The 25,970-nt window shown below is 40.9% G+C and overlaps 2 protein-coding genes across 2 annotated transcripts in view; one reads left to right on the top strand and one right to left on the bottom strand.

Moving 5' to 3' along the window:
* Positions 1 to 5,006: 5,006 nt before the first annotated feature.
* LOC138335610 (fibroblast growth factor receptor-like 1) overlaps positions 5,007 to 25,970 on the top strand; it is a 153,008-nt gene continuing 132,044 nt past the window's right edge. Inside the window, exon 1 of the mRNA XM_069284782.1 lies at positions 5,007 to 5,499. The gene's annotated coding sequence lies outside the window, so the exon portion shown is untranslated. The remainder of the gene's footprint in view (positions 5,500 to 25,970) is intronic.
* Positions 13,293 to 16,010, bottom strand: LOC138334653 (uncharacterized). The gene is made up of 3 exons (XM_069283290.1): positions 16,001 to 16,010; positions 14,651 to 15,217; positions 13,293 to 14,476 (listed from the first exon to the last, which is right to left on the bottom strand). The coding sequence occupies exons 1-3, from the start codon at positions 16,008 to 16,010 to the stop codon at positions 13,293 to 13,295; spliced, it is 1,761 nt and encodes a 586-aa protein (XP_069139391.1).

The raw sequence follows: 25,970 nt of genomic DNA, 5'->3' as shown, positions 1-25,970 counted from the left end.
GTCGGCCCAGTGACATTATACCAAAATAACAATACATAGCTGTAACGTCGGCCCAGTGACATTATATACCCAAATACCCAGTGACATACAATACATAGCTGTAACGTCGGCCCATTATACCAAAATATCAATACATAGCTGTACATTGACATTATACCAAAATACAATGCATACAATAAAATGCGGTAACTGTAACGTCGGCCTAGTGACATTATACCAAAATTGCAATACATAGCTGTAACGTCGGCCTAGTGACATTATACCAAAATAACAATACATAGCTGTAACGTCGGCCCAGTGACATTATACCAAAATAACAATACATAGCTGTAACGTCGGCCCAGTGATATACCAAAATAGCAATACATAGCTGTAACCTCGGCCCAGTGACATTATACCAAAATACCAATACATAGCTGTAACGTCGGCCTAGTGACAATATACCAAAATAGCAATACATAGCTGTCACGTCGGCCCAATAATATACCAAAATAGTAATACATAGCTGTAACGCCGACCCAGTGACATTATACCAAAATAGCAATACATAGCTTTCAACGTGGACCAAGCGACATTATACCAAAATAGTAATATATAGCGTCGGCAAATGTGTAATGAACACACAGGTCTCTGTTTTAATCAAATCAATATTAATAAATATTTACAGTCAGTGGTGAATTGATAGTATAAACCCCGTTGATTTCAACCAAAGACTACTCAACTTTATTTCTCGATATATTGAGTATGTCACGCGCAATTTGGAGCTGCGCGGATGAATTTATGATGGTCCAAATCCAGAAACTTTGGTATTTTCACTTGTACCGAACTCGTACGTTCGTATGAACATGTACATGCATCAAAATAGGTTTATAAAATAAACAAAATAACACATATACATGTACGTGTGTAAATACAAATGTAGAAAAGTTACATTGTTTATGTCACTATCGTACTCTTTGAGCAACGCTTCTGTGCGTATGATAAATAAACAATGTTGTACAGTGTACAGTTTTGCACATTCCGATGACGTCGCAATGTTTACATGTTCGCTACAACATGAAGATCTACATCCTAGACTATTTGTATTTTTAACATCCGTGGTTGTACGCAAATGGATAAGATACATGTATTTCAGGACAACATCAGTCTTTGTGTTGGATAAGTTTAACCAAAACGACCTAGCACGACAAAGCATTTTTGTTCACCTCGGGGGACAGACAAGTCATGTACGTTATCTACTAGGCCTTACATACACAATGTACGTTTGGGTGTTTCGAAATAGCAATGAAACGGAATCCTACAATTGTAGCTTTACAATACTTGTAATAGATATCTCTAATATTTATTGAAGTAATAAATATAAATATAAATATAAGCTAACATTTTGAGAGCGGTAAACGTTTACAGTAGTGGGACTACCTGTGTTTGTACATGTTCCTCGAAACGACGTCCGATACATTTGAAAATCTCCAAAATCTAGAAATAATGACATAGAACTATGTAAACATCCGTGTATTCAAGTAATTTCAAACGTGAACTGATTAAGTAGAACTCAAGTGATCACAAAATTGAAGAAACTCTCTGTTTGTCACACCTCCTTGACACAGGCGCCGCGTCACAACTACGTTAAATATCCTGCCACGTTATGAATTGTGTAAGCGTGTGTAATCATACGAAGTAAAAGATTAAAACCAAACGGCTTTGCAGCATGGTGTTTTAACAACAGATAAATAAAACGATTTATAGTTTCATACCGGAAAACCCCCAGATATATGCTTCATCAGACGGAGCTCATTTTATTTGTATGTTCATTGATAAATTGGCGGGAATTTCCGCCACTTCGAGTGGCTGTTCCAAATGCCTGTCGGAACCAAACGATATAATCCATTTTTAGCCTTATAAATGCAATAAACACTATTAAGTGTAAATTTTGAGCTATGAAAATAATAGTTAAGACTGTAAATATAAGGATTAAATGTAGTATACGTCATATCGACAGAATGCACAAATAATGTGAAGCAGACGATGACATGATAATTATTTAAGGGTTGAATTAACTTTCTGATGGTTCTATCGAAGGATAAAGTTGAGTAAGGTACATGAATACTCAACTTTATCCTTCGATAGAACCACCAGAAAGATACTTTAATCCTGATATGATATAGTCCTAATTAGTATTTCCTTCAGTTACAAAAGTTACTTACTTTTCACCATTATCACCTTTGAAATATTTGAGCTCTTATTTTAATTCAAGATGAAAAAAAATATTTAAAATTATTAATTGTATCATGAAAAGCACTCCATGCCACTAAGCCTTATATGGAATTCAGTACTGATTGTGCATGCACCAGAAACATAAATTATTTCATACATGTACATGTATGTATTATTGTGCTGATAAGACACATAGACACACTATCAAACGTCAGTTATGGGTATCGTTTATGCTCTGTCGGCGGTGGAGCATCTTTAACTAGATAAACATTCAACAATTTTTATATATACAACTAAAGAACAAAGAGTTAATGGTGTGTGGTTTCCCGGAGTGAAGCGCGCGTGTTTCCTCCACTGGGGTTTTCTTGAAGCCAAGATGGCGAACCCGATGTATGTCATTTATCATCGAAATAACTTTTTTCGACGAAAACAAGACGTATTAGATATATATTCGTTAAAAATTTATTTATTATGCATTTTAATGCATTTTAAAACTTTTGTGTTTTGCTTTTATATCCGTTATGCTTTTAAGATAGAAAATAATATTTCTTTTTAATTCGATGCTAATCTTTCATAGTGTCGCCATGCAATATTGTAAAAATCCAAACGCGTTTAATAATAGGCGGTACTGTACCTATTCAGTACAACTGAGACGAAACACGGGTAGGTTGTGTTGGAGTCTTAACTCCTATCGTCTCAATAAAACATGCTAGCCCGAAACCGTATTCCAGAATTCTGTCTCATGTCAATAACCCGGAACAGTATACCAGAATTCTGTCCCAGGTCAATATCTCGAAACAGTATCCCAGAATTCTGTCCCATGTCAATATCCCGAAACAGTATCCCAGAATTCTGTCTCAGGTCAATAACCCGAAACAGTATCCCAGAGTTCTGTCCCAGGTCAACATCCCGAAACAGTATCCCAGATTTCTGTCCCAGGTCAATATCCCGAAACAGTATCCAAGTATTCTGTCCCAGGTCAATATCCCGAAACAGTATCCCAGAATTCTTTCCCAGGTCAATATCCCGAAACAGTATCCCAGGATTCTGTCCCAGGTCAATATCCCGAAACAATATCCCAGAATTCTGACCCAGGTCAATATCCTGAAACAGTATCCCAGAATTCTGCCCCAGGTCAATATCCCGAAACAGTATCCCAGGATTCTGTCCCAGGTCAATATCCCGAAACAGTATCCCAAAATTCTGACCCAGGTCAGCATCTCTAAACAGTATTCCAAAATTATGTCCCAGGTCAATATCCCGAAACAGTATCCAAGTATTCTGTTCCAGGTCAATATCCCGAAACACTATCCCAGAATTCAGTCCCATGTCAATATCCAGAAACAGTATCACAAAATTATGTCCCATGTCAATATCTCGAAACAGTATCCCAGAATTCTGTCCCAGGTCAACATCCCGAAACAGTATCCCAGAATTCTGTCCCATGTCATTATCCCGAAACAGTATCCCAAAATTCTGACCCAGGTCAGCATCTCGAAACAGTATTCCAAAATTATGTCCCAGGTCAACATCCCGAAACAGTATCCCAGAATTCTGTCCCAGGTCAATATCTCGAAACAGTATCCCAGAATTCTGTCCCAGGTCAATATCCCGAAACAGTATCCCAGAATTCTGTCCCAGGTCAATATCCCGAAACAGTATCCCAGAATTCTGTCCCAGGTCAATATCCCGAAACAGTATCCCAGAATTCTGTCCCAGGTCAATATCCCGAAACAGTATCCCAGGATTCTGTCCCAGATCAATATCCCGAAACAGTATCCCAGAATTCAGTCCCATGTCAATATCCAGAAACAGTATCACAAAATTCTGACCCAGGTCAGCATCTCGAAACAGTATTCCAAAATTATGTCCCAGGTCAACATCCCGAAACAGTATCCCTCAGAATTCAGTCCCATGTCAATATCCAGAAACAGTATCACAAAATTATGTCCCATGTCAATATCTCGAAACAGTATCCCAGAATTCTGTCCCAGGTCAACATCCCGAAACAGTATCCCAGAATTCTGTCCCAGGTCAACATCCCGAAACAGTATCCCAGAATTCTGTCCCATGTCATTATCCCGAAACAGTATCCCAAAATTCTGACCCAGGTCAGCATCTCGAAACAGTATTCCAAAATTATGTCCCAGGTCAACATCTCGAAACAGTATCCCAGAATTCTGTCCCAGTCAACATCTTGAAACAGTATCCCAGAATTCTGTCCTAGGTCAACATCCAAAAACAGTATATATAGTATCCCAGAATTCTGTCCCAGGTCAATAACCCGAATAGTATACCAGAATTCTGTCTCAGGTCAAATTCATGTTAACACCTCTTATCAAGATTTTGGAATCATATATTGTGCATAATTTCACGTGAATTTAAAACTGACCATATCGTCACCCTGTCTTGATTCGATTCATCATGAAAAATTATATACACGCTCTTAATTAGTACGATTGTCTTAAATGGCTTATACAAATTATGATTTCACCCAACAAGCGCCATCTTTACCATCAATATATCGAATTCACACCGCTTATGATAGACAGCCATATTGAAGTAACCCAATTCAGGGCTAACACAACATGTTATTGTATTTATCTTATCTGGTTTATATAAAAGCTGATAAAATGTCCCTACATGTCCGTAGTCACTATGTTCTGTCGTACACGGTCTTTATCTTGGCTGTGTTCGCCATACCGCTCTGTTGATGAGCAGATTTTACCTCATTCTCAACAGTCCTGGCATGTTCCTGTCACGTGATCAAGTTTGCTCTTTCAAGGGACTTTTATCAATTCTGTTGTTCGGAGAAGCACGATTTTAAACTTTAATGCAAAGTTACCATACAACAAATTGTTTTTGAAAGTGGGAATCAAACATGGAAGGAAATTTCTCAACATGATCTCAATTTATATTAAGTTCCTACTTTAAGAGAGTATTCTTGTATTTAATGCTATAAATATATCTAATTATAAATGAGGTAAGGTTTACCGAACAGTCCTAACGAGACTGGCTATTTCAACAAAAAATGAAATTCGGACACACCTGTTGAATGAAGTGACCACAAGGTGTTTACATACTGGTGGAGAGTCAAACCAAGGCGGTGGATTTATAGGTGGTAATCATGTAGAAGAAACACGCGTGAAACGGACTGTTTTTAAATTCGGCGAGTCTGAGTACTAAATTCCTTCTGTGACAAGATGTTGGATTAAAAGTCACGTTGATTGATTTGCGACTCGGGTGAAACTTTTGACTTGACGACCCTGATCGGTGAATGTACAGGTGAGTTATGTGTATGTACACCTGTATAGATCGATAAACTTTTGCTATTATGTATTTACTCCTTATGGAAACTTTTTAACAGATAAAAAAATATTTTGACAAATGACATTTATTAACTAAGTTATATCCGACTGGTGTACGGAAGTCTGGATCATTGATCAACAAATCCTACAAACGCGTTGTTTGTATGTTTTGTCGTATAGCCAAATAAGGAAAGGGGACAGTGGAGTAAAACCACCGACTAAAGGCCAATATCTGGTCTCAAACTTCATATTCTCTACAACTTAAGGCCAGTATCTGGTCTCAAACTTCAGATTCTCTACAACTTAAGGCCAATATCTGGTCTCGAACTTCACATTCTCTACAACTTAAGGCCAATATCTGGTCTCGAACTTCACATTCTCTACAACTTTAGGCCAGTATCTGGTCTCAAACTTCAGATTCTGTACAACTTAAGGCCAATATCTGGTCTCGAACTTCACATTCTCTACAACTTAAGGCCAATATCTGGTCTCGAACTTCACATTCTCAACAAATTAAGGCCAATATCTGGTCTCAAACTTCAGATTCTGTACAACTTAAGGCCAATATCTGGTCTCGAACTTCACATTCTCTACACCTTAAGGCCAATATCTGGTCTCGAACTTCACATTCTCAACAACTTAAGGCCAATATCTGGTCTCAATCTTCAGATTCTGTACAACTTAAGGCCAATATCTGGTCTCGAACTTCACATTCTCTACAACTTAAGGCCAATATCTGGTCTCGAACTTCACATTCTCTACAACTTTAGGCCAGTATCTGGTCTCAAACTTTAGATTCTGTACAACTTAAGGCCAATATCTGGTCTCAAACTTCAGATTCTCAACAACTTAAGGCCAATATCTGGTCTCAAACTTCAGATTCTGTACAACTTTAGGCCAGTATCTGGTCTCAAACTTCAGATTCTGTACAACTTAAGGCCAATATCTGGTCTCGATCTTCACATTCTCTACAACTTAAGGCCAAAATCTGGTCTCGAACTTTACATTCTCTACAACTTAAGGCCAATATCTGGTCTCAAACTTCAGATTCTGTACAACTTAAGGCCAATATCTGGTCTCAAACTTCAGATTCTCAACAACTTAAGGCCAATATCTGGTCTCAAACTTCAGATTCTCTACAACGTAAGGCCAATATCTGGTCTCAAACTTCAGATTCCCAACAACTTACATGTAAGGCCAATATCTGGTCTCAAACTTCAGATTCTCTACAACTTTAGGCCAGTATCTGGTCTCAAACTTCAGATTCTATATCTGGTCTCAAACTTCAGATTCTCAACAACTTTAGGCCAATATCTGGTCTCGAACTTCACATTCTCTACAACTTTAGGCCAGTATCTGGTCTCAAACTTCAGATTCTGTACAACTTAAGGCCAATATCTGGTCTCAAACTTCACATTCTCTACAACTTAAGGCCAATATCTGGTCTCGAACTTCACATTCTCTACAACTTAAGGCCAATATCTGGTCTCGAACTTCACATTCTCTACAACTTTAGGCCAGTATCTGGTCTCAAACTTCAGATTCTGTACAACTTAAGGCCAATATCTGGTCTCAAACTTTACATTCTCTACAACTTAAGGCCAATATCTGGTCTCGAACTTCACATTCTCTACAACTTAAGGCCAATATCTGGTCTCGAACTTCACATTCTCTACAACTTAAGGCCAATATCTGGTCTCAAACTTCACATTCTCTACAACTTAAGGCCAATATCTGGTCTCAAACTTCACATTCTCTACAACTTAAGGCCAATATCTGGTCTCGAACTTCACATTCTCTACAACTTTAGGCCAGTATCTGGTCTCAAACTTCAGATTCTGTACAACTTAAGGCCAATATCTGGTCTCGAACTTCACATTCTCTATTAGTTTTACAACTTATCTCAATACATACACAATACTACATGATAGTCCATAAATGAATGTATATTATGGACATCTTACTCCGTGTGTTTATTATTATATTTCAGTCCGAATTATTTATCTTACTCCGTGTTCAGTCCGAATCCGATCTTACTCCGTGTTCAGTCCGAATATCTTACTCCGTGTTCAGTCCGAACATCTTACTCCGTGTTCAGTCCGAATATCTTACTCCGTGTTCAGTCCGAACATCTTACTCCCTGTCCACCACGAACATCTTACTCCGTGTTCAGTCCGAACATCTTACTCCGTGTTCAGTCCGAATATCTTACTCCGTGTCAGTCACCCCGAACATCTTACTCCGTGTTCAGTCCGAACATCTTACTCCGTGTTCAGTCCGAATATCTTACTCCGTGTTCAGTCCGAACATCTTACTCCCTGTCCACCCCGAATATCTTACTCCGTGTTCAGTCCGAACATCTTACTCCGTGTTCAGTCCGAATATCTTACTCCGTGTTCAGTCCGAACATCTTACTCCCTGTCCACCCCGAACATCTTACTCCGTGTTCAGTCCGAACATCTTACTCCGTGTTCAGTCCGAATATCTTACTCCGTGTTCAGTCCGAACATCTTACTCCGTGTTCAGTCCGAACATCTTACTCCCCTGTTCAGTCCGAACATCTTACTCCGTGTTCAGTCCGAATATCTTACTCCGTTCCAGTCCGTCTTACTCCGTCAGTCCGAACATCTTACTCCGTGTTCAGTCCGAACATCTTACTCCCGTGTCCAGTCCGAACATCTTACTCCGTGTTCAGTCCGAACATCTTACTCCGTGTTCAGTCCGAATATCTTACTCCGTGTTCAGTCCGAACATCTTACTCCTGTCCACCCGAACATCTTACTCCGTGTTCAGTCCGAATATCTTACTCCGTGTTCAGTCCGAATATCTTACTCCGTGTTCAGTCCGAACATCTTACTCCGTGTTCAGTCCGAACATCTTACTCCGTGTTCAGTCCGAACATCTTACTCCGTGTTCAGTCCCGAACATCTTACTCCGTGTTCAGTCCGAATATCTTACTCCGTGTTCAGTCCGAATATCTTACTCCGTGTTCAGTCCGAACATCATAACTTCGTGTTCAGTCCGAACATCTTACTCCGTGTTCAGTCCGAACATCTTACTCCGTGTTCAGTCTTACTCCCGTGTTCATAATCTTACTCCGTGTTCAGTCCGAACATCTTACTCCGTGTTCAAGTCCGAACATCTTACTCCCTGTTCACCACGAACATCTTACTCTCGTGTTCAGTCCGAACATCTTACTCCGTGTTCAGTCCGAATATCTTACTCCGTGTTCAGTCCGAATATCTTACTCCCTGTCCACCCCGAACATCTTACTCCGTGTTCAGTCCGAACATCTTACTCCGTGTTCAGTCCGAACATCTTACTCCGTGTTCAGTCCGAACATCTTACTCCGTGTTCAGTCCGAATATCTTACTCCCTGTTCCACCCGAACATTTTACTCCGTGTTCAGTCCGAACATCTTACTCCGTGTACAGTCCGAAGATCTTACTCCGTGTTCAGTCCGAATATCTTACTCCCTGTCCACCCCGAACATTTTACTCCGTGTTCAGTCCGAACATCTTACTCCGTGTACAGTCCGAACATCTTACTCCGTGTTCAGTCCGAACATCTTACTCCCTGTTCACCCCGAACAATCTTACTCCGTGTTCAGTCCGAACATCTTACTTCGAGTGTTCAGTCCGAATATCTTACTCCCGTCCACAGTCGGAACATCTTACTCCCTGTCCACCCCGAACATCTTACTCCCTGTCCACCCCGAACATCTTACTCCGTGTTCAGTCCGAATATCTTACTCCGTGTTCAGTCCGAACATCTTACTCCCTGTCCACCCCGAACATCTTACTCCGTGTTCAGTCCGAACATCTTACTCCGTGTTCAGTCCGAACATCTTACTCCGTGTTCAGTCCGAATATCTTACTCCGTGTTCAGTCCGAACATCTTACTCCGTGTTCAGTCCGAATATCTTACTCCGTGTTCAGTCCGAACATCTTACTCCCTGTCCACCACGAACATCTTACTCCGTGTTCAGTCCGAACATCTTACTCCGTGTTCAGTCCGAATATCTTACTCCGTGTTCAGTCGGAACATCTTACTTCGTCCGTCCACCCAAACATCTTACTCCGTGTTCAGTCCGAACATCTTACTCCGTGTTCAGTCCGAATATCTTACTCCGTGTTCAGTCCGAACATCTTACTCCGTGTTCAGTCCGAATATCTTACTCCGTGTTCAGTCCGAACATCTTACTCCCTGTCCACCCCGAACATCTTACTCCGTGTTCAGTCCGAACATCTTACTCCGTGTCCACTCCGAATATCTTACTCCGTGTTCAGTCCGAACATCTTACTCCGTGTTCAGTCCGAATATCTTACTCCGTGTTCAGTCTCCGAACATCTTACTCCCTGTCCACCCCGAACATCTTACTCCGTGTTCACTCCGAACATCTTACTCCGTGTTCAGTCCGAACATCTTACTCCGTGTTCAGTCCGAACATCTTACTCCGTGTTCAGTCCGAACATCTTACTCCGTGTTCAGTCCGAACATCTTACTCCGTGTTCAGTCCGAATATCTTACTCCGTGTTCAGTCCGAATATCTTACTCCTTGTCCACTCCGAACATCTTACTTCTGTCCACTCCGAACATCTTACTCCTGTCCACTCCGAACATCTTACTCCTGTCCACTCCGAACATCTTACTCCTGTCCACTCCGAACATCTTACTCCCTGTCCACTCCGAACATCTTACTCCTGTCCACTCCGAACATCTTACTCCTGTCCACTCCGAACATCTTACTCCTGTCCACTCCGAACATCTTACTCCTGTCCACTCCGAACATCTTACTCCTGTCCACTCCGAACATCTTACTCCTGTCCACTCCGAACATCTTACTCCTGTCCACTCCGAACATCTTACTCCCTGTCCACTCCGAACATCTTACTCCTGTCCACTCCGAACATCTTACTCCCTGTTCACTCCGAATATCTTACTCCGTGTTCAGTCTGAATATCTTCCTCCGTGTTCAATCCGAATGTTTTCCTCAGTGTTCACTCCGATGAGACATGATCTTTCATTTTACACACATGATCATTAAATCCCGCATCTTAATGAAGACGTCGATTCTAAAATAGGATGTGATTTATCGTTTACTATACTCGACTAACCTTTTGGACAAAAGCCGCTTTGCTCTGCTGCCCATTGGTGTACATGTCTTGGTCTGGTGTCCATGTATATACGACGAATGCGTGTTTGACTCCGGCCATCTTCGAGCATCAAACAAAAAAACTTGCATGGTAAGAGTAACCGTGAATTTTGTTTATCCTGCAACCATTTCCTTGCATCCTCGAAACTCCAGGGGTTACTATAACTGACGTTGTATCCACCCCTGGACTATGTCAAAGTAAAACTGAAGGCAGTTCAGAAGAAAAAAACCAGACCAATCACAGGCCTGCAAAGACGTTCTTTTAAAGACTAACGTCACCGTACCCCATTTGGTACAAATTTGACATATTTTTTGCGATATTTTCATTATGCATTCCTTGTGATTCAATGTTTGTCAGTTTCTGACAAGGACTGCCTCTGGGGTGTACGTCCACAATAAAAAAAATCATCGTCGTAACTGCAAGCTAAAAATACACCGGTTTTATTCCTCACTACGTCACTTCCGGTTTTGATACAGCGAGCGGACCCCTTTTGGTACACGGGACGTTTTGCTTTGAGATTCTCGATTTATATGCTGAAATTTTAATTTATGCACTTTGATGGAAATTAAGGTATGGTATTCATTCATCATTCCGTGTGACTGTCTTTGATATTTACCGACGATTATTTAAAAAGTATCGCCATTCAAAACATTACCTAATCTGGCGAGTCATTTCCCGTATTTTTCAGTGAAATTGAAAGACGGTTTGGTGTTACAATTGAAATATGAGGAATATCCACTACACTTCTTCATATAAACTGATTTAAAATAGAACATACCTCTTTCAGAATATTCTGCAATCTATAATCCCGGTAAATACCAATTTTCTAAACTTTTTAAAATATGTTATCAAAACGAAACAAGCACCTGCTCATTTGCATATAAAATTTAAAATAACATGCCTAAACAGTCCATATTATAACTAGGCCTATACTATAGATCTATCCAGTATCCATTCTCCAAATGAAGCATTAGAAATAACGCAAATAGAAAATTACCTTTGCCATGAGTTAAAAAACGACACCGCCATACGAGATTTTCGATATCGTAAAAATGACGTCATTCCGGTAAATGTGACGTCACTCTTTAGAGGGACTGGATGACGTTTCATTCACTGGAAGGTTAAAGTTTAGGGTCAAGTTAGAAAAAACGTCCGTAAGATGTGGAATAAATTCACGTGATAAAGCATTTCGTATTGACGGATAAAGCACAAGTGAGTATTTGCGGCAGTATATGAGCTACTATGTATACATACAATGTATAGACCCCGCTGTATGTTATCCAGCGCTGACTGGGTACCCCTGACCTCGCTGTATTATGTCAGCTCAGGAACCAGGCACGGTTTGGTAAACAAAGCACACTGACAGACTGACACATTTATAAGTACTCTACGACAAATGTAAACATCGCCCATAAATAATCTTGCTTGGCGCAGGAAACACCAGGTCGCCAGAACACGTGACCTACGAACCGGAAGTGGACTAAATACAAACTAATTAATAAACACTGAAGCAGGCCCTATAGTGGCTGAATATATATTCCATAGAAACGATTTGAATTTAATTCGGCCTTTTATTTCGGATTATTAATATACTAGCTTTATACTGTCTTTTTCCTAGTTTAGTGTTTAGTGTGTATCTTTGCACCTAAAATGTAAATTATGTATATATTTTATAAATTTTATATAGCGACTAAAGGGACATAAACCCAAAATAAGTGGTTCTGTTTGTTTAGATATGAATTCAGATGTTTAGTTAGGAATTCAGATGTCTAGCTGTTGATTATTTCGTTACAATGATTGGTTAGCAAAACCAAAATCAGGCAAATAAAATAATATACATTTCTAAACAGCCGCAATACATTGTTTTAATTGTACCTGATGTACACAGGGACTTGGCACGAATTTATGTAAATACATATTTAAATAATGACTGTTAGGTGGATATTCTGCCAAGTCCCTGTGCATATTAGTGTGCAGGATGGTACCAAAGATCGAGCACCGTTTTTTAATTGATCGCTAAATCGCCGTCGTAGTGATCAGGGTTGGTCTCGTTCTTACTCTTGTTCCAACAAACCCATTTGTGTTATTTTACTCGTATTCGGTGAGTTTTAGGCTAATTTCGGAATCCGTCGTGTACATGTATACGTCATTACAAAGTTGTTTGGGAAATTCCACTTTTTTTTTGCCTGCGCATGCGAACTCGCTACTTTTAATTCTGTGGCAATGAGTGGGAATACCACCTCTTATACGAGGGGTTTTCTGTTGTTTAAAACATGGAAACGTTGGGCATTTTAGCGGATATTTTCATAAGAATATATGCTCTACCATTCAGCAAAGTTTGGTACTTTATGGCGATATTTTTCCCCAAAACATAATGGTACTTAGATACCAATTGTAACGTCCGAATACATCCATGTATATATATGGCCTAAGGTTAAACTACCAAGCTAGTACCAGGTTTTCTGTGTAAAGTCCATTTCTATGTTTTGCCGGATATTAAAGTCCCATTATGTTTCGGTAATAATTCTAATCGTAAAAAAATACAAATTTTTGCCCAATGATAGAGTTGATAACCTTATGGCGATATTTATTTAAGTAAAATTGCCGTAGTTAATCAGGATTGTAGCAACGACGGGGGAATACCCGGGGATTCCGTTAGTTTCGCTCCACACGTGGGTAAGGCCCGGTCCCACTGAGTTAGTTTCGCTCCACACGTGGGTAAGGCCCGGTCCCACTGAGTTAGTTTCGCTACACACGTGGGTAAGGCCCGGTCCCACTGAGTTAGTTTCGCTCCACACGTGGGTAAGGCTCGGTCCCACTGAGTTAGTTTCGCTACACACGTGGGTAAGGCTCGGTCCCTTTGAGTTAGTTTCGCTACACACGTGGGTAAGGCCCGGTCCCACTGAGTTAGTTTCGCTCCACACGTGGGTAAGGCCCGGTCCAACTGAGTTAGTTTCGCTCCACACGTGGGTAAGGCCCGGTCCCACTGAGTTAGTTTCGCTACACCCGTGGGTAAGGCCCGGTCCCACTGAGTTAGTTTCGCTACACACGTGGGTAAGGCCCGGTCCCACTGAGCTAGTTTCGCTCCACACGTGGGTAAGGCCCGGTCCCACTGAGTTAGTTTCGCTCCACACGTGGGTAAGGCCCGGTCCCACTGAGTTAGTTTCGCTCCACACGTGGGTAAGGCCCGGTCCCACTGAGTTAGTTTCGCTCCACACGTGGGTAAGGCCCGGTCCCACTGAGTTAGTTTCGCTCCACACGTGGGTAAGGCCCGGTCCCACTGAGTTAGTTTCGCTCCACACGTGGGTAAGGCCCGGTCCCACTGAGTTAGTTTCGCTACACACGTGGGTAAGGCCCGGTCCCACTGAGTTAGTTTCGCTCCACACGTGGGCAAGGCCCGGTCCCACTGAGTTAGTTTCGCTCCATACGTGGGTAAGGCCCGGTCCCACTGAGTTAGTTTCGCTACACACGTGGGTAAGACCCGGTCCCACTGAGTTAGTTTCGTTACACACGTGGGTAAGGCCCGGTCCCACTGAGTTAGTTTCGCTCCACACGTGGGTAAGGCCCGGTCCCACTGAGTTAGTTTCGCTCCACACGTGGGTAAGGCCCGGTCCCACTGAGTTAGTTTCGCTCCACACGTGGGTAAGGCCCGGTCCCACTGAGTTAGTTTCGCTCCACACGTGGGTAAGGCCCGGTCCAACTGAGTTAGTTTCGCTCCACACGTGGGTAAGGCCCGGTCCCACTGAGTTAGTTTCGCTCCACACGTGGGTAAGGCCCGGTCCCACTGAGTTAGTTTCGCTACACACGTGGGTAAGGCCCGGTCCCACTGAGTTAGTTTCGCTCCACACGTGGGTAAGGCCCGGTCCCACTGAGTTAGTTTCGCTCCACACGTGGGTAAGGCCCGGTCCCACTAAGTTAGTTTCTCTCCACACATGGTTAAGGCCCGGTCCCACTGAGTTAGTTTCGCTCCACATGTGGGTAAGGCCCGGTCCCACTGAGTTAGTTTCGCTCCACACGTGGGTAAGGCCCGGTCCCACTGAGTTAGTTTCGCTACACACGTGGGTAAGGCCCGGTCCCACTGAGTTAGTTTCGCTCCACACGTGGGTAAGGCCCGGTCCCACTGAGTTAGTTTCGCTACACACGTGGTTAAGGCCCGGTCCCACTGAGTTAGTTTCGCTACACACGTGGGTAAGGCCCGGTCCCACTGAGTTAGTTTCGCTCCACACATGGTTAAGGCCCGGTCCCACTGAGTTAGTTTCGCTCCACACGTGGGTAAGGCCCGGTCCCACTGAGTTAGTTTCGCTCCACACGTGGGTAAGGCCCGGTCCCACTGAGTTAGTTTCGTACACACGTGGGTAAGGCCCGGTCCCACTGAGTTAGTTTCGCTCCACACGTGGGTAAGGCCCGGTCCCACTGAGTTAGTTTCGCTCCACACGTGGGTAAGACCCGGTTCAACTGAGTTAGTTTCGCTCCACACGTGGGTAAGGCCCGGTCCCACTGAGTTAGTTTCGCTACACACGTGGGTAAGGCCCGGTCCCACTGAAGATCAGATTAATTACGGGTAAATTTAGTTAACAAATTTCGGTCGTCGTTGTCATCCGCAACAGAATTGGATAAAAATAACAAATTTCCAAGCATAAACCACGGATATATTAATAACGTATTGCAAATTTATTACGAACAATGGCGAATTTTTCACGAATAAAATCGAATACGATAACGGATGCTCTCCCGTGAGGGGTACAATTGGTAAGATTATCCAACAATGCGGATATGTAAAAAACAACTACGAGTATATAATACATGTATTGAGAAAACAGATCGGAAGTATTGCGATTGTTACGGGAATACTACGAATCTATTGATCATGCTTTGTGTAGGTTGTGTTCCGCATGTTGGGCATCTGAATTGCGGTGGTAACAGGAGCGCGGTATAGCTTTTCACAACACGACTGCAACAAAGATGAGCAAGTTGCTCATAATACCTGCTCTAGATAAAAAAAAAGTTCAGTCTGTTTCAAACTTATTTCAAAGCAGACAACTTTTTCTTCTGTGTCTATGAAACAGTTTCATGACTTGAACAAGTTGATTGGCATGTTGTTGGATACCATTGTTATGCTGCATTGATATTATTGCCGAGGACCCATTATTACATCTGTACCTCTCGACAGACTGGAAATAATAGACAAATATATCGATTCATGCCATATCTATGCAGTGGTTTTGGTTTACGAAACACGTGTTTTATACATTCACAAATTGCTTCATATAAAATGGAGAACAAACGCAAAACAAACACTGAACTAAATATGCCACAAATTACTTTGATTCATGATGTCAACGTGATAGGTAAGCTATATATTCGTTTTACACTCTGTTCCAGTTCGCTATAAAGCCGCAAAACCCTGTCAGTTGCGGATATCAACGGATAACAGCGGATATACAGCGCATATAATAAGCATGTATTGAGTATATATTGCGTACGAATAGCGTATCTAATACGAATATTTCCGCAATCAAAATGTTGTCCAGTTCAAAAATCCTGGGAACGGAAAAACACGCCATTGCGGATAAACTGTACTTGCGGACGTGTGCGGATGTTTGGCGACAGATACAAGTACGGTTTACGAATATTGTTCAGCGAATATCAGATAATTTTGTAAATCTTCCCAATCACACATGATGACCTCTTTGTATAACCTTTGACCCCAGTTATGTTTGTCAACTGATAGATGTTGACAGACGATGCTAATGCATTGTCGTCCTATTCTTGTCGTTTTTATAAGTGAGTTTATTTAAGGATTAACTTGAATATATTTTTTATGTTATGGAGATATAACACAAAAATCTGAGTGTACTCTAAATAAACCGCGAAGCGGTTTATGATGAGAGTACACTCAGACTTTTGTGTTATATCTCCATAACATAAAAAATATATTCAAATTAATCCTTATAATTCAATTTACTAAAGATAATCTCTTCAACATTTAAAATTCATTTTGGGACTCTTTTGTCTATGAAATTATTACGCCGTCACCTCAGCCAATCAGAAGCGACGTTACAAACGGCGACGCCATTTTTTCCTTTATGGGCTGATAAAGTAAATTTTTAAGCCAATGAAAATGCTCGTAACAAGCAAAAATGAATTATGTAACATTAATTAAAATCCTTCTTAAAAACTTCAAATCCTTTACAAACTTTTATCAGACGATTGGCCATATGAAAACAGTAATGGAGTTCTGCATAACTTGGAAATAAGCAAGTGTTAGCAAACAAACAGTTTTGCACGAGACCATACAATGCACTCTACACAGGTAATTCTCTACTTAGTAATACTTAGCTCTTTTGTAGATGTATGTTTCTGTTTTTACCAGTTCAAACATCTACAGTATACATATATAATGTATGTTTCTGTTTTTACCAAATCAAACATCTACAGAATACATATATAATGTATGTTTCTGTTTTTACCAGTTCAAACATCTACAGTATACATATCTAATGTATGTTTGTGTTTTTACCAGTTCAAACATCTACAGTATACATATCTAATGTATGTTTCTGTTTTTACCAGTTCAAACATCTAAAGAACATATATCTAATGTGTGTTTGTGTTTAACCAGTTCAAACATCTACAGTATACATATCTAATGTATGTTTGTGTTTTTACCAGTTCAAACATCTACAGAATACATATCTAATGTGTGTTTGTGTTTAACCAGTTCAAACATCTACAGTATACATACAATATGTATCTAATGTGTGTTTGTGTTTTTACCAGTTCAAACATCTACAGTATACATATCTAATGTATGTTTCTGTTTTTACCAGTTCAAACATCTACAGTATACATATCTAATGTATGTTTGTGTTTTTACAGTTCAAACATCTACAGTATACATATCTAATGTATGTTTCTGTTTTTACCAGTTCAAACATCTACAGAATACATATCTAATGAGTGTTTGTGTTTTACCAGTTCAAACATCTACAGAATACATATCTAATGTATGTGTTTGTGTTTTTACCAGTTCAAACATCTACAGTATACATATCTAATGTATGTTTGTGTTTTTACCAGTTCAAACATCTACAGTATACATAATATATAATGTATGTTTGTGTTTTTACCAGTTCAAACATCTACAGAATACATATCTAATGTATGTTTGTGTTTTTACCAGTTCAAACATCTACAGTATACATATCTAATGTATGTTTCTGTTTTTACCAGATCAAACATCTACAGAATACATATCTAATGTGTGTTTGTGTTTTTACCAGTTCAAACATCTACAGTATACATATCTAATGTATGTTTCTGTTTTTACCAGTTCAAACATCTACAGTATACATATCTAATGTATGTTTCTGTTTTTACCAGTTCAAACATCTACAGTATACATATCTAATGTATGTTTGTGTTTTTACCAGTTCAAACATCTACAGTATACATAATAATTATATAATGTATGTTTGTGTTTTTACCAGTTCAAACATCTACAGAATACATATCTAATGTATGTTTGTGTTTTTACCAGTTCAAACATCTACAGTATACATATCTAATGTATGTTTCTGTTTTTACAGGATCAAACATCGACAGTATACATATCTAATGTATGTTTCTGTTCTTACCAGTTCAAACATCTACAGTATACATATCAAATGTGTGTTTGTGTTTTACCAGTTCAAACATCTACAGTATACATATCAAATGTATGTTTCTGTTTTTACCAGATCAAACATCTACAGAATACATATCTAATGTGTGGTAGTGTTTTTACCAGATCATACATCTACAGAATACATATCTAATGTATGTTTCTGTTCTTACCAGTTCAAACATCTACAGTATACATATCTAATGTATATTTCTGTTTTACCGGTTCAAACATCTACAGTATACATATCTAATGTATGTTTCTGTTTTTACCAGTTCAAACATCTACAGTATACATATCTAATGTATGTTTCTATTTTTACCAGTTCAAACATCTACAGAATACATATCTAATGTGTGTTTGTGTTTTATATTCCTATTCCGACCGTGACAATATATTATCTAGCTCCGCATGAACATTTTCATCACATCACTGGCCCATTCAGCCAAGTCATACGTCCATGTCAAAGATAAAGTGACGCATGTGTAATAACATGATTGTGACGTTCCACGATACGCACGTAATTCAGGATTATTTTTAAAGGTGTTCTGTATATTTGCAAAAAAAGATTGCATTTATTCGGAAACGTATTACGTTTATTCAAACGAGTATTGCATTCATTAGGAAAGGTATTACGTTTATTCAAACGAGTATTGCATTTATTGCATTCTGATTATTCCGGGCATTCTGATTACCGGGCATTCTGATTACCGGGCATCCGGACTACCGGGCATTCTGATTACTGGGCATTCTGATTACCGGGCATTCTGATTACCGGGCATTCTGATTACCGGGCAATCTGATTACCGGGCATTCTGATTACCGGGCATCCGGACTACCGGGCATTCAGACTACCGGGCATTCTGATTACCGGGCATTCTGATTACCGGGCATTCTGATTACCGGGCATTCAGACTACCGGGCATTCTGATTACCGGGCATTCTGATTACCGGGCATTCTGATTACCGGGCATTCTGACTACCGGGCATTCTGATTACCGGGCATTCAGACTACCGGGCATTCTGATTACCGGGCATTCTGATTACCGGGCATCCGGACTACCGGGCATTCTGATTACCGGGCATTCAGACTACCGGGCATCCGGACTACCGGGCATTCTGATTACCGGGCATTCAGACTACCGTGCATCCGGACTACCGGGCATTCGGACTACCGGGCATTCAGACTACCGGGCATTCAGACTACCGGGCATTCTGATTACCGGGCATTCTGATTACCGGGCATTCTGATTACCGGGCATTCTGATTACCGGGCATTCTGATTACCGGGCATTCGGACTACCGGGCATCCGGACTACCGGGCATTCTGATTACCGGGCATTCTGATTACCGGGCATTCTGATTACCGGGCATTCTGATTACCGGGCATTCAGACTACCGGGCATCCGGACTACCGGGCATTCTGATTACCGGGCATTCAGACTACCGTGCATCCGGACTACCGGGCATTCGGACTACCGGGTATTCGGACTGCCGGGCATTTAGACTACCGGGCATTCTGATTACCGGGCATTCAGACTACCGGGCATTCTGATTACCGGGCATTCTGATTAACGGGCATTCTGATTACCGGGCATTCAGACTACCGGGCATCCGTACTACCGGGCATTCAGACTACCGGGCATTCTGACTACCGGGCATTCTGATTAACGGGCATTCTGATTACCGGGCATTCAGACTACCGGGCATCCGTACTACCGGGCATTCTGGATTACCGGGCATCCGGACTACCGGGCATTCTGATTACCGGGCATCCGTACTACATGGCATTCTGATTACCGGGCATTCTGATTACCGGGCATTCAGACTACCGGGCATCCGGACTACCGGGCATTCTGATTACCGGGCATTCAGACTACCGTGCATCCGGACTACCGGGCATTCTGACTTACCGGGCATTCGGACTACCGGGCATTTAGACTACCGGGCATTCTGATTACCGGGCATTCAGACTACCGGGCATTCCGGGCACTTACCCGGGCATTCTGATTACCGGGCATTCAGACTGGGCATTACTACGGGCATTCTGATTACCATCCGGACTACCGGGCATTCGACTACGGGCATCCGTAGATACCGGGTATTTTACAAAAGAATTACCGGGCCAGATTTACCGGGCATCCGGACAACCGGGCATTCCGGAATACCGGGTATTCTGACTACCGGGCATTATGATTTACCGGAAATCTTGCCTATTGAAACAGACTACCGGCCATCGGTATGTTTACCGGGATGTTAAAATTATTAATGTTTTAAGATCTTTTACTACCGGAAAAGTTATTACTAATGTGGATGAAAATGATGTAGACGATAATGATGTAGTAGACGACAATGATGTACCGGGCAATGATGTAGACTACAATGATGTAGACGATAATGATGTAGACGATAATGATTAGAACAAGACATGACAATGATGTAGACGACAATGATGTAGACGAAATGATGTACCGTAGACAACATAATGATGTAGACGACAATGATGTAGACGACAATGATGTACGATAATGATGTAGACGAAACAATGATGTAGTAGACGATAATGATGTAGTAGACGATAATGATGTAGTAGACTAAAGGACAATATGTAGTAGACGACAATGATGTAGTACGACAATGATGTAGTAGACGCATGATGATGTACTACGACAAATACAATGATGGTAGACGACAATGATGTAGTAGACGATAATGATGATAGTAGACGATAATGATGTAGTAGACGACAATGAAATAGTAGACGATAATGATGTACGACAATGATGTAGACGACAATGATGAACGACGATAATGATGCAGACGACAATGATAGACGACAATGATGTGTACGACAATGATGTAGACGACAATGATAATGAATAGTAGACACAATGATGTAGACGACAATGATGTATAGACGATAATGATGTAGTAGACGATAATGATGTAGTAGACGATAATGATGTAGACGATAATGTATACTGTATAGACGATAATGTCCCAGACGATAATGAAGACGATAATGTCGATCCCACACAGGTAAAGGTGTGTATGTAGATGTCCTTAATGTCCTGACCTGTTAATAATGATGTTAAGACACGATAATGAAGTCCCACACAGGTAAAGATGTGGTATGTCTGTCCTTAATGTCCTGACTGTTACTGTTAATAGACGATAATGAAGTCCTGTTAACACACAGGTAAAGGTGTGTATGTCTGTCCTTAATGTCCCCCCCCCCCCCCACCTGTTAATAGACGATAATGAATGTCCCACACAGGTAAAGGTGTGTATGTCTGTCCTTAAATGTCCTGACCTGTTAATAGACGATAATGAAGTCCCACACAGGTAAAGATGTGTATGTCTGTCCTTAATGTCCTGACCTGTTAATAGACGATAATGAAGTCCACACAGGTAAAAGTGATGTTAATGTCTGTCCTTAATGTCTATACCTGTTAATAGACGATAATGAAGTGGTAAAGATGTCCCTTACACCTGGTATGACGATAAAGATGTGTATGTCTGTCCTTAAATGTATCAATCGACTTTTAATAGACGATAATGAAGTCCTCACACAGGTAAAGGTTGTGTATGTCTGTCCTTAATGTCCTCACCTGTTAATAGACGATAATGAAGTCCCACACAGGTAAAGGTGTGTATGTCTGTCCTTAATTGTCCTTACCTGTTTAATAGACGATAATGAAGTCCCACACAGGTAAAGGTAGTGTATGTCTGTCTTCCTTAATGTCCTGACCCCGTTAATAGACGATAATGAAGTCCCACACAGGTAAGAGGTGTGTACCTGTCCTTAATGCCCTCACTTGTTAATAGACGATAATGAAGTCCCACACAGGTAAAGGTGTGTATGTCTGTCCTTAATGTCCTCCACACTGTTAATAGACGATAATGAAGTCCCACACAGGTAAAGGTGTGTGTATGTCTGTCCTTAATGTCCTCACCTGTTAATAGACGATAATGAAGTCCCACACAGGTAAAGATGTGTATGTCTGTCCTTAATGTCCTCACCTGTTAATAGACGATAATGAAGTCCCACACAGGTAAAGGTGTGTATGTCTGTCCTTAATGTCCTTAACCTGTTAATAGACGATAATGAAGTCCCACACAGGTAAAGGTGTGTATGTCCTGTCCTTAATGTACCTTAAGCTTACCTTGTTAATAGACGATAATGAAGTCCCACACAGGTAAAGGTGTGTATGTCTGTCCTTAATGTCCTCATAACTGTTAATAGACGATAATGAAGTCCCACACAGGTAAAGGGTGTGTATGTCTGTCCTTAATGTCCTTACCTGTTAATAGACGATAATGAAGTCCCACACAGGTAAAGGTGTGTATGTCTGTCCTTAATGTCCTGACCTGTTAATAGACGATAATGAAGTCCCACACAGGTAAAGATGTGTATGTCTGTCCTTAATGTCCTATAACTGTTAATAGACGATAATGAAGTCCACACAGGTAAAGGTGTGTATGTCTGTCCTTAATGTCCTCGACTGTTTTAATAGACGATAATGAAGTCCCACACAGGTAAAGGTGTGTATGTCTGTCCTTAATGTCCTCACCTGTTAATAGACGATAATGAAGTCCACACAGGTAAAGGTGTGTATGTCTGTCCTTAATGTCCTTACCTGTTAATAGACGATAATGAAGTCCCACACAGGTAAAGGTGTGTATGTCTGTCCTTAATGTCCTCACCTGTTAATAGACGATAATGAAGTCCCACACAGGTAAAGGTGTGTATGTCTGTCCTTAATGTCCTCACCTTGTTAATAGACGATAATGAAGTCCCACACAGGTAAAGGTGTGTATGTCTGTCCTTAATGTCCTGACCTGTTAATAGAACGATAATGAAGTCCCACACAGGTAAAGGTGTGTATGTCTGTCCTTAATGTCCTCACCTGTTAATAGACGATAATGAAGTCCTACACAGGTAAAGGTGTGTATGTCTGTCCTTAATGTCCTTGACCTGTTAATAGACGATAATGAAGTCCCACACAGGTAAAGGTGTGTATGTCTGTCCTTAATGTCCTGACCTGTTAATAGACGATAATGAAGTCCCACACAGGTAAAGATGTGTATGTCTGTCCTTAATGTCCTTACCTGTTAATAGACGATAATGAAGTCTCACACAGGTAAAGGTGTGTATGTCTGTCCTTAATGTCCTGACCTGTTAATAGACGATAATGAAGTCCCACACAGGTAAAGATGTGTATGTCTGTCCTTAATGTCCTTACCTGTTAATAGACGATAATGAAGTCCCACACAGGTAAAGGTGTGTATGTCTGTCCTTAATGTCCTGACCTGTTAATAGACGATAATGAAGTCCCACACAGGTAAAGGTGTGTATGTCTGTCCTTAATGTCCTACCTGTTAATAGACGATAATGAAGTCCCACACAGGTAAAGGTGTGTATGTCTGTCCTTAATGTCCTCACCTGTTAATAGACGATAATGAAGTCCCACACAGGTAAAGGTGTGTATGTCTGTCCTTAATGTCCTCACCTGTTAATAGACGATAATGAAGTCCCACACAGGTAAAGGTGTGTATGTCTGTCCTTAATGTCCTACCTGTTAATAGACGATAATGAAGTCCCACACAGGTAAAGATGTGTATGTCTGTCCTTAATGTCCTGACCTGTTAATAGACGATAATGAAGTCCCACACAGGTAAAGGTGTGTATGTCTGTCCTTAATGTCCTCACTTTAATAGACGATAATGAAGTCCCACACAGGTAAAGGTGTGTATGTCTGTCCTTAATGTCCTCACCTGTTAATAGACGATAATGAAGTCCCACACAGGTAAAGGTGTGTATGTCTGTCCTTAATGTCCTCACTGTTAATAGACGATAATGAAGTCCTACACAGGTAAAGTGTGTATGTCTGTCCTTAATGTCCTCACCTGTTAATAGACGATAATGAAGTCCCACACAGGTAAGGGTGTGTATGTCTGTCCTTAATGTACTCGACTGTTAATAGACGATAATGATGTCTCACACAGGTAAAGGTGTGTATGTCTGTCCTTAATGTCCTCACCTGTTAATAGACGATAATGATGTCTCACACAGGTAAAGGTGTGTATGTCTGTCCTTAATGTCCTTACCTGTTAATAGACGATAATGAAGTCCCACACAGGTAAAGGTGTGTATGTCTGTCCTTAATGTCCTGACCTGTTAATAGACGATAATGAAGTCCCACACAGGTAAAGGTGTGTATGTCTGTCCTTAATGTCCTGACCTGTTAATAGACGATAATGAAGTCCCACACAGGTAAAGGTGTGTATGTCTGTCCTTAATGTCCTGACCTGTTAATAGACGATAATGAAGTCCCACACAGGTAAAGGTGTGTATGTCTGTCCTTAATGTCCTCACCTGTTAATAGACGATAATGAAGTCCCACACAGGTAAAGGTGTGTATGTCTGTCCTTAATGCCCTCACTTGTTAATAGACGATAATGAAGTCCCACACAGGTAAAGGTGTGTATGTCTGTCCTTAATGTCCTGACCTGTTAATAGACGATAATGAAGTCCCACACAGGTAAAGGTGTGTATGTCTGTCCTTAATGTCCTCACCTGTTAATAGACGATAATGAAGTCCTCACACAGGTAAAGGTGTGTATGTCTGTCCTTAATGTCCTCACCTGTTAATAGACGATAATGAAGTCCCACACAGGTAAAGATGTGTATGTCTGTCCTTAATGTCCTTACCTGTTAATAGACGATAATGAAGTCCCACACAGGTAAAGGTGTGTATGTCTGTCCTTAATGTACTCGACTGTTAATAGACGATAATGAAGTCCCACACAGGTAAGGATGTGTATGTCTGTCCTTAATGTCCTCACCTGTTAATAGACGATAATGAAGTCCCACACAGGTAAAGGTGTGTATGTCTGTCCTTAATGTCCTCACCTGTTAATAGACGATAATGAAGTCCCACACAGGTAAAGGTGTGTATGTCTGTCCTTAATGTCCTCACCTGTTAATAGACGATAATGAAAGTCCCACACAGGTAAAGGTGTGTATGTCTGTCCTTAATGTCCTCACCTGTTAATAGACGATAATGAAGTCCCACACAGGTAAAGGTGTGTATGTCTGTCCTTAATGTCCTTACCTGTTAATAGACGATAATGAAGTCCCACACAGGTAAAGGTGTGTATGTCTGTCCTTAATGTCCTGACCTGTTAATAGACGATAATGAAGTCCCACACAGGTAAAGGTGTGTATGTCTGTCCTTAATGTCCTTACATGTTAATAGACGATAATGAAGTCCCACACAGGTAAAGGTGTGTATGTCTGTCCTTAATGTCCTCACCTGTTAATAGACGATAATGAAGTCCCACACAGGTAAAGGTGTGTATGTCTGTCCTTAATGTCCTGACCTGTTAATAGACGATAATGAAGTCCCACACAGGTAAAGGTGTGTATGTCTGTCCTTAATGTCCTCACCTGTTAATAGACGATAATGAAGTCCCACACAGGTAAAGGTGTGTATGTCTGTCCTTAATGTCCTACCTGTTAATAGACGATAATGAAGTCCCACACAGGTAAAGGTGTGTATGTCTGTCCTTAATGTCCTTCTGTTAATAGACGATAATGAAGTCCCACACAGGTAAAGGTGTGTA

The sequence above is a fragment of the Argopecten irradians genome, chromosome 11, assembly GCF_041381155.1.
Source record: "Argopecten irradians isolate NY chromosome 11, Ai_NY, whole genome shotgun sequence".
In the NCBI taxonomy this organism is placed as follows: domain Eukaryota; kingdom Metazoa; phylum Mollusca; class Bivalvia; order Pectinida; family Pectinidae; genus Argopecten; species Argopecten irradians.
Note: the sequence above shows the minus strand (reverse complement) of the source record. Positions and strands in the feature narration are given on the sequence as shown.

Bases quoted from the DNA above. Each gene is read 5' to 3' on its own strand.
- LOC138334653 (XM_069283290.1), bottom strand. The intron at 14,477-14,650 runs GTGGAGCGAAAC...CCACGTGTGTAG, and splicing joins GGACCGGGCCTTACCCACAT to CGAAACTAACTCAGTGGGAC.